This window comes from Bos grunniens, chromosome 14, assembly GCF_055505025.1.
Source record: "Bos grunniens cultivar Pamir isolate PY7600 chromosome 14, Bosgru_T2T1.0, whole genome shotgun sequence".
Lineage (NCBI taxonomy): Eukaryota > Metazoa > Chordata > Mammalia > Artiodactyla > Bovidae > Bos > Bos grunniens.
The window spans coordinates 15455524-15471798 of record NC_141178.1 but is presented as its reverse complement, the minus strand read 5'-3'; the positions used below and the strand labels follow the sequence as shown (position 1 = coordinate 15471798).

At 48.4% G+C, this 16275-nt stretch overlaps 1 protein-coding gene across 1 annotated transcript; it reads left to right on the top strand.

The window, feature by feature from the left end:
* The first annotated feature begins 1737 nt into the window (after positions 1-1737).
* On the top strand, positions 1738-6173 carry TSPYL5 (TSPY like 5). The gene is made up of 2 exons (XM_086336034.1): positions 1738-4002; positions 5303-6173. The coding sequence occupies exon 1, from the start codon at positions 1830-1832 to the stop codon at positions 3069-3071; it is 1242 nt and encodes a 413-aa protein (XP_086192160.1). The 5' UTR covers positions 1738-1829; the 3' UTR covers positions 3072-4002; positions 5303-6173.
* The last annotated feature ends 10102 nt before the right edge of the window (positions 6174-16275 follow it).

The following is a 16275-nucleotide window of genomic DNA, read 5'->3' as shown; positions in this document are numbered from 1 at the left end:
CTTCTCTAGGGACATGGGGATCTTCCTGACTCAGGAGTCATATGGGCATCTCTTACCTCTCCTGCATTGGCAGGTGGGTTCTTTATATGACTAGCACCATTTGGGAAGTCCACCTGTATCAAAACAATTCCTCTTATTCCTTGTCTCCTGTACTTCAATTTGAATGTGGAAACAATCTAATTGAGATCTTGTTAAAAGTCAAATTTTAAATTAGGAGGTCTGAGGGGGGCCTAAAATTCTGCATTTTTAACGAGCTTGCAGGTAATGCCAGACTGCCAGTCGACAACCCCACATTGACTAATGAGAGTGAAGAACCAATGGGCTTTGAGGCTTTCTCCTCCATTGGTTGGTTGCAAGGGCCTTCTTGTTCCCTTTGAGCTTAAAAGGACATCCTGAAAGCTTTCATACTGGTCATAACCTCGTCAGTGGACTCACTATTTCATGTCCTTTCACCTGGCTAGTAAAGGTATGGTTCAGAGCTCTCTTGGGAATATGAGATATGTTGTTTGGCTGTTTCCATGCAGGGTCTAAGAAGTTTCTAGGGCCTCCTTACTGCCACTATGGGGGCTCTGCTTCTAAACCTTCACCTGGGAAGCCCTGCTCTACTCCTTGAATGATAATAGTTCTCTGAACACATTCCTGTCTTACTCCAATTATAGCAAGTAATTCTGACTTGTAGCCTTCACTCCTGGTCCTATATCTTGAATGATAGCCTGACTCTATAAACTAGGCCTGAGGCAGCTAGAGGATTTGGGTGATGGCCCTGGGACGAAGAGGTGCTCAGCTGATGCTGGTGCAAAAGGTAAGGTTGAACTTTGTTTTTCCCCCTGTGCAGTGCAGCTAGTGAGATCTTAGCTTCCTCACCAGGGACTGAACCCTTGCATTTTGCAGTGGAAGCTGAGTACCAACCATTGGACAACTAGGGAAGTCCTGAGTCTGACTTTCATAAAAACTAATGAAGTAATTTACAGCTGAACAGGCCTGGAAGGACTAGACACTTGTGAATATAAAACAAAGGTTATGAGTCAGACAGACTTGGGTTAGAATTATGCTTCCACGCCTTACTGTGTTATGCCAAGAATGTTCCTTGGCATCTCTGAACCATAGTTATCTCACCTGGAAAATGAGAATGATAAGGATACCTCCTTCATACATTGAGAAAAGGCATATGAGGCATGTAGAAAAGTGCCTGATATAATGATACTCATAAAATACTAGTTGCTATTAGTTTTATAATTACTGTTAAAATCCAACCACACGTCACATCGCTTTGTGGCCTGGCATTACGGTACTTACCTTTAAAGTCCCTGGAGTTAAAAGTACCAGGGCACATCCCTCAGCAAAGTCTTTCAAAGATGAGACAGACCAGGAGCAGGTTCATCATGGCAGTTGTTACAGTAGATAATGGCAGGAACTTTAGATGGTTAGTTTAGAAAGCATATGATGGGGGTACTGATAATGATGACTGTCTTGAGGGTATCTTGTAGAAGAGGACCCTGAGAGCACACCTGAGACCAAAGGGGAAGGTCTTTTTTTTGGAAGACCAAAAAAAAAAAAAAAAAAGGAAACGGAAGCACATCCCTCTGTAACCTGTGAGTGAGTTGAGGGGTGAAATAGAGGGGTGGGGGCGCCCGCGAGGGTCGGCGGCTCTTGCGCAGCTGCGGCGGCGGAACCAATCAGCGGGTGCATCCCGTCCTCGCGCGACGGTACAGTCGTGCCGTCGTGACGTCGGCGGTTGCCATGGAGCGCCCCACTCTGTAGGGCCGCGAGCCGGCGCCAGGGGGGCCACGGGGTCGTATCGCGGCTTTGAGGTCTAGTCGGCAGCCGCCATGAGCGGCCGGAGTAAGGGGAGAAGGTCCTCCCGCGCCAAAGGCCGTGGCAAGAGCCGCGCCAAAGGCCGAGTCCGCGCCGCGCCTGACGACGCCCCACGCGACCCGGACCCTCCAGAGTGCCAGAGGCTCGGGGAGGAGACCAAGGCGGCACAGGTGCAGGCTGGCGCGGTTTGGGGTGGCCCGGAAGGCGCTGCGCCGGCGCCGCCCCGCCGGCCCGGGGAAGAGGCTGCCTGCCGGCTGCCCCTAGATTGTGGCCTCGCGCTCCGGGCCCGGGCGGCGGGGACTCGCGGGCAGGCGGTGACCAGGCCCTGCCTGGTCAAGGCCACATCCTTCCCGGAGCGCCTGGTGAGTGACACCGTCTTCGTGGGAACCGTGGGCACCGTGGCGAGGCCGAGAAACGGGCCCCGCGTCGGAAGCCGGCGAGGCCCCGCCGCGAAGAAGGCCCCAGATACCTGTAGTGCGGTGGGAAGGGGGTCTGCGGCCTTGGCCGGTGGGAAGCCAAAGAAAGGGCCCGCGGCGGAGGCCGCCTCCGTCCCCGTGGGCGAGGAGAAGGTGGAGAACGCGGGGTCAGGGCCCCCGGCGACAGAGGGCAGCATGGATACGCTGGAGAACGTCCAGCTGAAGCTGGAGACCATGAACGCCCAGGCGGACCGGGCCTACCTGCGGCTCTCCCGCAAGTTTGGGCAGTTGCGGCTGCACCACCTAGAGCGCAGGAACCTCCTTATCCAGAATATTCCAGGCTTCTGGGGGCAGGCCTTTCAGAACCACCCCCAGCTCTCGTCCTTCCTGAATAACCAGGATAAAGAGGTCCTCAGCTTCTTGAATAGCTTGGAGGTGGAAGAGCTTGGCCTGGCGAGACTGGGCTACAAAATCAAGTTCTATTTCGGGCGCAACCCCTATTTCCAAAATAAGGTGCTCATCAAGGAATACGGGTGCGGCCCTTCGGGTCAGGTGGTGTCTCGTTCCACTCCAATCCAGTGGCTCCCCGGGCACGACCTCCAGACCCTTAGCCAGGGGAACCCCGACAACAGCCGGAGCTTCTTTGGGTGGTTTTCAAACCACAGCTCCATCGAGTCTGACAAGATTGTGGAGATAATCAACGAGGAATTGTGGCCCAATCCCTTACAGTACTACCTGATGAGTGAAGGGGCCCGTGCAGAGAAAGGAAAGGAGGGCAGGCCGGGTCCTGCGAGGCCGCCAGGGGAGACCCCGGAACCTGGGGTAAACAAGTCCAACTGATCGTGCTCAAGTCTGCGTCCTGCGTCCTACCTCCTACTGGCCCCCGTGCCCGGCTGGCCTTGGGTGTTTGGCTGTCTGCCTTCTCTTCGTGTTGGCCTCTGCACACTACTCCTGTTGGACTTCGGTTTCAAGAATATGGCGTTTATGATCATGTTCTTTTGCCTCCCGTGACGTTCTTGCTTTCTCTACATTAGTATCATACGTTTTGTGATCTCGCCCCTCCTGTTCATATGTTAAACTCACTTGATTCCAGCGTGTGTTGCCTCTCTCTACATTGCTTGGACCCTGTTCTTGGCTCTGGCGTTTCCCACCTGGCTTTCACATGGACACTCATGAGTCAATCAGCAGGAGGACCAGCGCATCCTAAGCTCTGCTACTTCAGGACTGGTGACTTGCTGGGCTTCGAGTTCATGCCAGCCATGCATGCCATCTGTGGCAAGCTTTTTGGTGGCCACTGCAGAATGAAGCTAGTGCATGTGGCATTGGCCATCAGCCAAAACTGATTGTCTCTTGGCTCTGAGGTCACCAGCCAAGGTGCCACCTGCAGGATCTCTGGCTTTGGCCAGGGACCCATGCTGCCCTCCTAGACAACGGGTTGAGGTTTAGGGTGAGAAGCAGTTTGCTGTGGGTTTTGTACTGTTCTGCATCTCTTCCTGCCTCTGGGCCTTTCTTCGTGGTAAACCTTTGTCAAGGTCTGCACCATACCTCATCACTGTCAGGCCATTGAGTTTTGTCTAGGTTGCCAGTCGGCCCCAATTGGCTTCCTGGGCAACAAGGACCTCGAGAACTACCTGTGGACACAGGCCCTCTGCCGGTGCATGAGACACACACCTACCCTCTCCAGCCTTCCAGGAACCCTGCTGGCTGCTGGACTGATGGGCAGGCTGGTATGTGTGGACATGTGCTCACTGTCGTCAAGCTGTGGCTCCAGGTGAGGGTGGCGACCGGACTCACTTAACATCTAGGTACCTTTATCCACTCCCCCCATCCCTGCCTCACACATAACCAGAATGCTATATTGGGGTTGCTGGGGAAGGGAGATTTCTGATCTGTGGGCCTGTGTCTACTTCAGCTCACGCCTCTACACCTCCTTCCTCAATCCTCTTTCTGTTTCCTTACCCTCTCTTCCTTCTTTCCCTCTGTCCCTGTGCTTGTCCCCCACTCCTCTCTCTCTTTCTTTCTTTTTTTTGGTTTCAGTAGTGGTACTTCTGAAAGAGAAAACAGAGAGAGAAAACAAAACAGTTGTGAAACCAGGGTTTTCTGCATACAGCTAGCGAGTTGGCTGGGGCCTTGTTAAACACAGGCACACCCTGGGCTGGAATAGGGTAGAGGAAGCCAGAAGCCAGGTGGGTCTGCGGTCATGTCCTGCTCCCTCCCGCCTTCCGGGTCCCTCTGTAATTCTGACATGGAGATTCCTCACATGCAGCGCATCTGCTAGAACGGCCACCCCGGGCAGCAGTGCTGGGGACCAGGGTCACTCCTGCTTTGGCCTTGTTTTCTGCCTCCTAAGGCCCGGCTGCCTTCTGTTCCCTCCTCTGGGCAAGTGTCTCTCATCCCCCAGCTCTCACCCTCAGCAGTGAGGTTTCTTCCTTTTCTCTAGGTTTCTACCTTCACATACCCTTGGGAGTAGACTGTAGCCTTCAGTATGGGGGATCCCAAGGCTGCCCTGGGGCGTGGGGACAGGGGAAGGGGGAGTGCCTTTTCTGAATCTCCAGGGCTCATTTCCAGGGGGTGTAAAAGCTGAGCTGTGCCCTTCCTGCCTAAGCTCATCTGTGCCCTCTTTCCCCCTCATCCCTCAGGGTGGGGTAAGTACTGAGGGTGTGTGTCCTTGCCTTCACCCTAATCTCTCTCTCCTTACGGAAGACCTCCTTCTGAGTTCCCCATGGGCTAGGGAAGTCTTGCCTCAAGAGCTGTCAAGAGGGTGTTTGGGGCAGGCGAGCTGGGGCAAAAACCTAGAGCGGGAATAAGCCTGGTGAGGAGAGGGCTTGGCAAAGCAGCTCGAAGTGGCTTGAGGATCCTCCAGGAGAGTATAGCTCTCTCTCAGAGATAGAGGGGACGGGAAGGAGCCTTCCCTAGGGCAGGGACAGGAGAATTAAAGGGCAGTGGGCAAGTGTTTTGCTGAGGCGAGGGTATGCCCAAACTTTTGTCCGAAAATCTTTCATTTTTGGTAGATTTTATAAATCACAAAAACAGTCTGAATAACATTACTTTGGATTCTTTCTCTTTTCTAGGTGTGGCCCTGTGTTTTGTAGAAGATTATGTGCTACTTATTTTGTTTCTGAGTAAATCTTATCATTTTCCCCATTTTTTGCCTAATGGGAAAATAGAGCTGTACAGGTTGGCTTTTTTTTTTTTTTTTTAAAGCTTTTTCCTCTATTACGGACATTTTTAGACATGCACAGAAATGGAGAGACCTCGTGTGCCGTCACCTAGCTACATCATTTATCAGTTATGGTCAACCCAGTTTCATCTGCATCTCCATCTCCCTGCCTGTATTGTTGATCGAAAGTCCAAGACACTGTGCCAATTCAACTGGGACCACTTTGGGAGACTGAGACACTCTGCTGGTGGTGATCGTGGTGGGCTGCACTCTCACTACCGTATCAGATCTGCTTTTTGCTTTTCATGTTAACTAATGACGTTCCAGAGATGGGCCTTAGAAACAAAAGTCTTCAGAGTTGACAAGAAGTCTTAGAAAGTGATGAAGCTGCCTTTTCCCTGTGTCCACAAGAGGAAAGAGAGACTGCTCTGTTGTAAACTCTTTCAAAGACTTATCTTTCAGTCTTTGATAAGGTGCTTACTTGAGACCTTTCACCAGAATAACAGTCTTTTTTTCCCCTCTAAGACGGAGACTTTGTGTGACTATTACAATTATCAGCGTGTTCTGGTCTCATGATATAACTCTGAACTTGAAAGTAAAGTATAATTTGGAAATTGTTTCTGTGTTCTGTGAAAATAACCTCCCCAAAGTAATCAGTAACCGGTTGTCTTACTTGGTAATTTGGCACTCTGGTAATAATGCAATTATTTCTCTGTTCTGAAACAGTATAAACAGTTGTAAGCTTGCATGTGTGATGGAAACAATAAAAGCTTGTATCTCTATTATATTTTATTATTTTTAAAAAAGAATTGGAAGGTTAAGCAGAGGCTGGGTAGTCGACGGCATGTATACTGTGGCATACATGAGTGATTCCTAAGCCTCAGGCCCTTGTGTGACTAGCTCTATAACAATATATAAAATTCTGATTTCCAAGCCCTTATCAGAGATTGAGATCCTGTGGTTCTGGGAAGAAGCCATGCAGTCTTGTTTTTAGCAAGCTTTCCAAGTGATTCTAGTGCAAAGCCAATGCTTCTCAAATTTTAGAGTTCCTCTGAATCGTGTGGGGAATCCTGTTAAAATATGAATTCTGACGTAGCCGTCTGGAGTAGAAGTTGAGACTCTGCGTTTCTAACAAACTTCCAGGTGATGCTGGTGCTGGCGGCTTGTGAACTGTACTTGGAGTAGCAAAGGAGGTGACTTCAAGGACCTTTCAAACTAGAGTAACAACACTCAGTCTTGGCTGCACGTCAGAATTATGTGGGAAGCTTAAATATACACACTGGCAGAGCTCACAAATAGCAACTGAATCAGAGTGGGGAAAGGGATCGGTCCAGTTGTGGGTGTTTATTCTGAACACATCGCAGGTGATTCTGATGTCTAGCCATCATTGACAACTAAAGTTTCTGATGCTGTTCTTAATAGATTCATAACAAGGACCATTTCCCCAAAATCAGGAGGATCAGCAGCAGACAAACCAAATGCCACATAAAGCACAGAAGTGAGCTGTTAACAAAATAAAATTTAGTTTGTATGATGTTGGGCATGAATCAACAAATGTGCAGTGTTCAGGTGCTCAAATAATGAAAGAATGAATTTAAAACAGTTTATATTCAAATGCCTTTGGGCTAGGCTGGTAATTAAATTTGTGAAGTGGGCCATATTTGCTTTATAAGGATTTATGTGTTAGTTCATTAGGGCTTCCGTAATGAAGTACCACAGATCAAGTGGCTTAAACAACAGAAGTTGACTTCCAGTTCTGGTGGCTAGATTCCTGAGATCAAGGTGACGGCAGGGCTAGTTTCTGCTGAGGTCTCTGTCCTCGACTGTCTGCCTGCTGTCTCTTCGAGGTCTTAGCTCTCTGTGTGTGGGGGGGAAGTGGGAGGAAGTCGGGGCTGTGTGTAGCTGGGGCAGCTGTGTTGCAGTGCCAGGGCATTTACTTGGGGCACCGCAGGCCTGGTGTTGCTGCATCTTCAAAAAAGTGGCAAGAATCAGAATCTCCCAATTTTGAATATTTTCAACTAAAAAAAGTCGAACACCCAGAGCCTCGCTCTTAGTGGTAGGTGGAGTGCAGAAGGGTCCCGGGGGCAGCCTCTCCAGGTGTGAGCAGCCTCTCCAGGTGTGAGCAGCCTTTCCAGGCATGAGCGTCCTCTTGGGACCCATGCAGAGTCCTCTGGGGCTGCGAACTGGGACGGCCGTCTGCCCAATTCAAGCTCACATACTTGCTTCTTCAGAGGCTCAGAGCCTGCACTTCCCCAAGCCCCCTTCCACAGCCCTCCCTTGAGTCCCTTGCAGAGCCCATCTGATGGTTTCATCCCCCTACTGCCCCTGGTCTTACTCACTCATTGCCTCCTGTGTGTGTCAGTCTGTTGCAGAATTAGAAATACAGCGATGGGACAAATACAGCTTTGAATTCTGCCCCTCGTTCCGCGTTTCAGCCTCCTCTAGGTTTTGCCTGAAATTGTCAGTCCTTTTTTTCCCTTTTCCTACATGGGCCCGATGAGGGTGTCAGATCCACATGGGGGTAGCTAAAGGAAACCTCTTTTCACTCTGGCCTGTAGGTCTGACTTCACAAGGCAGTTTGGACTTTTAATAACCTGGAGAGTGAGGGCTTCTCGGAGTAATTCTTGTTATGCTAGGAGTCCCTTGCCCCTTTCTCACTCAGTTTTATTGCTAAAGACCTGATTTCTTCTTACGTGCTGGGCTTTTCTGGAATGTAGTGGGTTTGTGCTATGCCACAGGGGAGCAGGGAGAAGAAAAGAAGCGTCTTAGTACCTGTAGCTTACCCAAAGTCTCTCTCAACTTCTGTCTCCCCTCACACGTGGGCGCCCCCTCTGGTCCATTGCACTGATTTGCTACAGGGAAGGAGGTACCCTGCTTGGGGTGGCCTCACCGAGGGAGGGGTCTTCCCCCTTCTTTGCCCTCTGAAGATTTTGGAAACTCCTTCCACACTCTCATCCCTTGAGGTCCTTGGCCTCGGGGAGCTGCTGGTACTGCTGGGTGGAGCCATATCCCCCCAGTATGGAGGCAGTAAAAAAACAAAACCCAGAGATTCCGTCTCCGGTCTGTGGTTTCTGTCTCTGTCCTTAGCGTCTTCATTTCTGCTCTTGGAATCTTCTCCAGCTACATTTCACCAGTCAGGCTCACAGCTCACTTCTGCCGAGTCACTTTCATCTGAAACTCCGACCTCGTGTTAGTCCTGCTTCCGTACCCTAGGTCTGGTACCATCTGGTCAGGTGTTCAGTTACGGACTGTCCAAGGCTGGAAACTTGAATTCGTTCCTCCTCTCCCTGCCTCGTGTCAAGCTGGTCCTGAGCTGAGGTTTGACAAATATAAGATGAGATAACTTCTATGTGTGACACTTCATGGTTTACAAAACACAGTCACTCTCATCATCTCATTATCCCATAAGATGGCTCGAAGAGATTAAATGACCAAAATCACAGAGCCGGTAGGCAATAGAGTTGGGGCTCAAACTCAGGGCTCCTGCTTCCAAACACCTTCTGAACATGCGTGGGTAAACCTGAGGCCCGCAGTCGTCTGGCACGGGACTGGAGGCGCTTCTTCACGCAGAACCTGTATTTAACCCTTCACTCAAAGCATCAGAACCCTCAGCACAGCACATCCGTCACCACCCATCCATCGGAGCTGACGTGAATGTGAACCTTCCTGATTGTCCACAGCTGCTGGAGCTCGACGAGGGGCCAGTGACCCGATGACTTGAGCGACTCAGAATGTGGCCAGGGCTTCCTCTCACTGCTCTGTCCCAGAGTCAGGACTGGTTCCAGACACACGTGGCTGCAGATGGAGGCTGAGTGGGGAGGTTTGGGGCTCTAAGTATCAATACTCGAATATGAATGTATTGGAAAAAAGGGTAATGAGAAGTTCTGTAACAAAAAGTTGGGTGATAGGAAGTCACAGGCTTGCTTCAGTAGCACAATGATATCAGGGCTCTGGGTCCCCTTGTCTGCTTCGCTTCTCTTGGGTTTCCCTTCGGGGTTCCCTAACTCCAAGCACCACAGTCTCACCCAGCTGCACTTACAGACAGACGGGAAGAAGAAGGGGTCTTCTCCCATGTCTCTGTCATCAGGGAAGAAAATCTTTGCCTATAGTGTCTGGTGGATTTCAAGGGACCTGAGTCAGTTTCCTTGGGCCAGAAATGAGACACTCCCACAACTCTGCTTCAAGGAAATTAGCATTTTTTAGCATCTCTCATGAGAGTGGGGTTCTGCCTCCAGGGAATAAGAGATCAAAGGGCTAGAATTGACGGGAGATCTTAGTCACCTGTAGATTCGTCCTTTTTGCGGTGACATGGCCGTGCTGCTGACCCAGAACACCACTTAATAATACCTGGAGGTGCATGCGCCTGTGCTTTCCCCAGCTCCCCCAGTCACCTCTTCTGACAAGAAAGCTTGTTTTGTGTCTTGCCTCCTCTGTTTATGGTAAATGTATTTCAAGCCAGCAATGCCTTTTTGGTGTTCCTCTCTCCCACAGCACTTAGCTCAGGCTTCTCTCAGCGTTTGGTGTGAAGTGAAAAGTGAAAGTCGCTCAGTCGTGTCCAGCTGTTTGCGACCCCATAGGTATAGTCCTTGGAATTCTCCAGGCCAGAATACTGGAGTGGGTGGCCTTTCCCTTCTCCAGGGGATCTTCCCAACCCAGGGATTGAATCCAGGTCTCCCGCATTGCAGGCAGATTCTTTACCAGCTGAGCCACAATGGAAGCCCAAGAATAATGGAGTGGGTAGCCTATCCCTTCTCCAGTGGATCTTCCCGACCCAAAAATTGAACCAGGGTCTCCTGCATTACAGGCGGATTCTTTACCAACTGAGCTAGAGGTGGTCAGTAAACGCTAGTTCAGTAAACACATTAAGCCAATAATCTTTCTGAGATGTAAATTTGATCCTGTCAGTGACCCATTCAGCCTTCAGGAGTAAGGTCCAAGTTTCCAAGAAGCTCAAAACAGGCCATTCATGATCTGAGCCTACATTTTTTTCTTTCAAACTTTTTTATTATGAAAACTTACATGAAAGTTGATAGAAAAGTACAATGATCACCCATCATATACCATTTAAGTTCAGTGAATGTTAACTTTTTGCCGTATTTGTTTACTCATGTGTGTATGTTCGTATTTTGTTGAACCGTCTGAAAATAATTTGATGTTTCACCCCTAAATACCCAGCATGAACCTCATAAGAAATAAAGATATTCTCCTACATGATCAAAAATCCATTATCAGACTGTGGGAAGTTACAGTTCCTGAATACTGTCTAGTATCCAGTCCAAATTTAGATTTCTCCATTGCTCCCAAGATTATTTTAGTGTGTGTGTGTGTGTGTGTTCAGTCGTGTCTGACTCTTTGCAACCCCAAGGACTGTAGCCTGCCAGGCTCCTCTGTCCATGGGGTTTCCCAGGCAAGAATACTGGATTGGGTTGCCATTTCCTTCTCCAGGGGATCTTCCCAACCCAGGAATCGAACGCATGACTCTTGAGTCTCCTGCATTGGCAGGCGGGTTCTTTACCACCAGTGCCACCCGGGAAGCTCTATTTTATAGTATTAGGTTTAAAATCAAGGTCTAATAATGTTCAGGCATTGCATCTTGCTGTTTTTATTCCTTTTAAAATAAGAAAAATTCACTCACATTCTCCTAACCTCGCCCCACCTGGCTGTGACATGGAATTTCTAAACATGTTAGGCAGTTGTTTCACAGGCTGTCCCACATTCTGGATTTGTCTGATTGCTTCTTCTTGGTGTAATTTAACTTTTCGTTCTGTCTCCTGTATTCTTGAAAACTGAGGATTTGGCGAGGATATTGCATAAACGAGGTGTCACTTCAGAAGGCACACGGCTGTTTCACTGTCACGCTGTTAGTGTCGTCTCCTGGTTAAGGTGGGTGATCACTAGATCTTTCCTTTGTAAAGATGCATTTCCCCTTCTAAGCAGGTCATCTCTGAGATGGTTCTTGATCACTGTAAGAATATCCTCTTCCCTTAAACTTTTCATCTCAAGGTTTTAGCAGCCATTGATGATGTTTGCCCAAATCAGTTATTTATCTGTGGGTTCCCAAATAGTGATTTTCTAATCTTGGCAGTTCTTTTACCTATCTTAGCTGATATTCTATAAAGAAAACTTCACCCTCATCATTTGGTGATGAACTCTATCTACCTCCTTCTAGAAAGGCAGATAAATGCTTAACTTATTCCCTTTAGCTTCCAGTGTTTAGAATCAGAAGTTGGTGTAGTAATAGTCTCTAATGTTTTCGGATAAGGGCATGTTTTTTTTTTTTCCTCTTTACTATGTCTGTGAACTTGTGGAACTTTATGGATTTAATGTTTTACAATCAATTATGGTCATCTTTCTTTTGGCTACACAGCTGACTCCCATTTTGCTCCAAACACACTTTCGGCAGACTCCTCTCATCCTTGTCCCTTATTTCCTCCCTTTTCCCGTGGGCACCTTAGCCAGCGTGAACCACTGTGAGTTCTCAGGACACTAGAGTGTTTCTTCACACCCTGCACACTTGCCTACACCATTTGCTGGAAAAACACCCTCGCAGCTCCTCTTGGGTGCTCAGATAGGGCTCAGATATTTTTGTCCGTGCTGTAGTTTTTAATCTTTCAAGGTGGAAAGCATCCCTCCCTTTTATTTCCATCATATTTTCTTCACACTTTGATTCACGGTAGCTGATGGGGTGACTTGTTCTTGCCCATTTACCTGTCTGCTTCCACCAGAGACTATAAGATCCTTGAGACAGCAGATTAGTAATTAGCAGTATGTCTTATTTATTTTGGCATTCCCAATAGCTCAAGGGCTTCCACACAGTAGATGCTCATTCAGTCCTGAACAAGTGAGCGAGTGAATGGTCCCTGACAATTCATGACAAACTGCAGAGAGGTTGGAAGTACCGAGGAGCAGAGATTGGGAATAACTTCAAGAGAAGGAGGAGCATGAACCTAATACAAATGCATTAAAAGATGGTGGGGAAAGGAAGCTATTACCTGCACAAAGCCTCAGGCAAAAACGGCACCAAACGACTCTCACAGCATATTGGAAATCAAGTAGGAAGATGGAGGTGAGCAGGAAGTTGGACATGTACCAGGTATGCTGTGCTTTAGTAATTTCCATAGCACACAGGTCTCTAATGGAAAACAAGAGAAAGCTAAGCCCATGTGATGACTTTCCCTGGAGCTTTCTCTCTCTTTATCCGGGGATGTGTATATAAAGTCTGAGATCTCCTAAGAGGTCCTTTGAATTCAAATGACTTTCACAAATTGGGTTAGAACCAAGTCAGTCTCCAAAGAATGATGTCATTGAAAAGCACCTGGACTAGAGAGTGAGCTGCTCAGTGGCATCCAGGGAGTGGATATAGAGAGGGGCCTTGAGTTTCAGTATTAAGAAGCCTAAATTCTGAGATGCTAGCTCACCTGTGGTCCTCAGAGCCTGCTGCTGCGTGGCCTAGTGCAGTGGTACCAGATGTCTTAGGAGAGCATTGAGAGTACTTTGGGGGTGGAGGAGCCAGACCTGGATGCTTGTCCCTCAGGAGGTGAGGCTGTCGGGGTGGGTGTGTCACATGGGAGCTCTTCGTCTTCCGCCCTGAGAACTCGTTTTGCTCTCAGCTCTGCCTCCAGCGTGGGCGCCATGGACTCATCCAGCCTGCCTCGGACTGAGCTCCTCCATGGTCACCCGGCGTTCTCTCAGGAGAAGGTCTTATCTGACTCCCTGATAAAACAGCTCTCCCTCCCCCTCACTGCTCGCTGTATTCCTTCTCTTCCTTCATAGGACTCATCATAAGTCCTGAGTTTGTCTCTGAGTTTGTCTCTTCCTCTGGACTGTAAGATCTCAAGGCTCTTTGCTCACTGTTGAATCCTAAGTGTGTGTGCACAGGAGTTGCTTGACAAAGAGTGTGGGCCGGGGTCGTGCTAGTCTTATACGAGCTCTGGCCTGCTCCCGTGGTGGTTGAATGGGCTGTGCCTGGCACAGTTGTCCTCTGGCGGGAGGAGACCGTCTCTTACTAAATAGGCACCGGCACTTGAGTCTATTCTGCTGAGCACGTATCACATGCTAAGCACAGTGCTAAGGCGTTTTATCACATTCTCGCAACCATTCATATTACCTGCATTTTCCAGGTGAGATAAAAAGAGCCCAAGAACATGCTCTGTGTCATGGAAGTTATCATTCTTCAGGAATGATAACTGAGGGAACTACCCACCACTCTGCCCTGCCTCTCAGGCTGGGGTCTGCAGGGTCTCCTGACTTTGGAAAGGAGGGAGGAGGGTGTGGGGCTGCAGGCAGGCTTCCAGCTCTCCTGAAGGTGCCCACTCACCACAGATGGGAAGGGTGTGTGTTCATGTGTGTGTGTGTGTGTGAGGCCATCTCTGGGTGTGTGAACAGGAGAGACATGGGTTCTGGGTGTGCCCAGGTGTGTGTCCGAAGCCAGCTTTGGAACACAGCCTGCTGACGGCCTGCTTGTTGTCTGCAGGCCCATAGTGCCCAAGGCTTCTGGGCATGCTCGCTCGCTCTGGACACTGCCAACTGAGCCTTGGAGCCCGCGCTTCAGAGGCTCCCAGCTGTGGGCTGCTTGTGGGGAACAGACTCTCCTGGCCTGAAGCTGCTTAGAAGAAGGGGCCTCTACTGAGGCCCTGAGTGGATGGTTTGAGGGAAGCTGAGTCCCAGAAGGCACCAGACTCAACAAAAGGGTGTCGCAGATACGAAACAAGGGGATTTGTTTGTGTGTGGGCAGTGTAGATGGGCCTGCTGGTCTTAAGCCGGTCTTTGAGCTGCAGCCTCCCTCACAGACGGTCGTTCCTAGCACTGCTCTTGTCTCTGAGTGAGAAAAATGGTGAAAAATCATTCTTTCTTGACATTTCCCTAGGAGTGTGCTTCCCTATGGGCTTCTCTGGTGGCTCACGTGGTAAAGAATCTGCTTGCAATGCAGGAGACCCAGGTTTGATTCCTGGGTTGGGAAGATCCCCTGGAAAAGGGAATGGCAACCCACTCCAGTATTCTAGCCTGGTAAATCCCATGGACAGAGAAGCCTGGCAGGCTACAGGCCACGGAGTTGCAAAGAGCTGGACTTGACAAAAATTCACAGAAACTTCTACTCCACACAGGGATCATATGGAAGGAAAAGAAGCAAGGTAGTGAGCATTTATTGAATACCTGTTGCATACCAGGCTGAGGGGCTTATGTACAAGTTATTTTTTACTTTTTATAATAGTAAGCTTATGAAATCTGCATTATCTACATGTTAAGTTAATGATACTAAGCTCTGAAAGTTAAAAAGCTTTATCAGGTTACTCAGCCAGAATTTTGACAGATGAGAGTGCCTCTGGTGTCAAAACAGATGTTCTCCCCCTTATAGAAATGAGACAAAATTACTCCAAATTTTAGTGAGAGTAATATGAATCAGATAGAATGCTTTCAGTATTCTGTAACTGCAAGTAATGTATGCAACTGTAAGGTAAGTAACAGAAACTTTGACCAGTGAGGTCCAAGGATAACAGCAGTGACTGTTTTCACAAAAAGGAATTTGCAGGCGAGCGATCCCATGCTTGGTTTAGCTGCGCTGTTATTTTATCAAGTCTCCAGGCTCTTTCCATCCTTCTAACATTTTTGGCTTGGACTCAGTGAGAACTTTATGTCTTCACACTTGTCTCATGGTCTCAAGATGGCTGCTTCGCTTCCAGGCATCATATTCTCAGAGATAGTATCTAAAATAGAAAAGTAGCCACGGGAGCAAACAGGAAATTCTCCTGTACAGCCCTCTCTCTCTGTCTTAACTGGAGAGGGAAATCTTTCCTGGAGTCTCTAGTGCACTTTCCTTTACATCTCATTCATCTCATTGGCCAGACACGAGTCTCACATACATGTACTTCCATCTTAGACCAATTCCTGGCCAAGGGGAATGTTACTGCTATGATTGACTTAAACCAACCAAAGGATTGGTTCCCAGAGGCTGGGCACACAGCTTGTAAGGAAGAAAGGAGCATGGTTGTTGGGTGGGCACTTGTCACATGGTACTTAAGGTCTCACCGGCCTCTGTGACCACTGGCATAGCCAGAATAGAATAATTGGGACAATGACAACATTCACTGTTTATTCATAGATCTGGAAAGCATGCTTATTTAGTACCTTCCCTGATCTGAGACATGAGTTAGGTATCACGATGTGTTGAAAGAACTGTGGGATATAGATGTGCAATGTACTGTATAATGTAAATGGGGGAGGAGTTAAATAACAGTGAAGTGTTAAATAAAAGCATGAAACAAAAATTTAGCCAAAGCCAGCATAGGATTTAATGGTGTCTGGGTGAGAGGATAATTTTGCAAATTCTTCTTTTTTAAAAATTTGTTTTTAGTTGAAGGATAATAGATTTGCAATGTTGTGTTGGTTTCTGCCAAACGTCAACATGAATCAGTCCTAGGCATACAGAAGTCCCCTTCCTCTTGAACTTCCCTCCCACGCCCATCCCCATCCTACCCCTCCAGGATGTCACAGGGCACCAGCGTGTTATACAGCGACTTCCCACTGGCTATCCATGTTACATACGGGAGTGTGATGTATCAGTGCTGCTCTCTCAATTCGTCGCACCCTCTCCTTCCCCGTCTGTATCCGCAAGTGTGTTCTCTGTGTCTGCATCTCCACTGCTGCCCTGCAAAGAGGTTCATCAGTACCATTTTTCTAGATTCCGTGTGTGTGTGTGTGTGTGTGTGTGTGAATATGCAATATTTGTTTTTCTCTTTCCAACTTACTTTACTTTGTATAATAGGCTTTAGGTTCATCCATCTCATTAGAATTGACTCAAATTCGTTCCTTTTTACAGCACGTTCTTCCTAAAAGTATTTTGTGATTTCTTTGTCTCACTCATGACTGGATAGAAGTGCTTTAAAA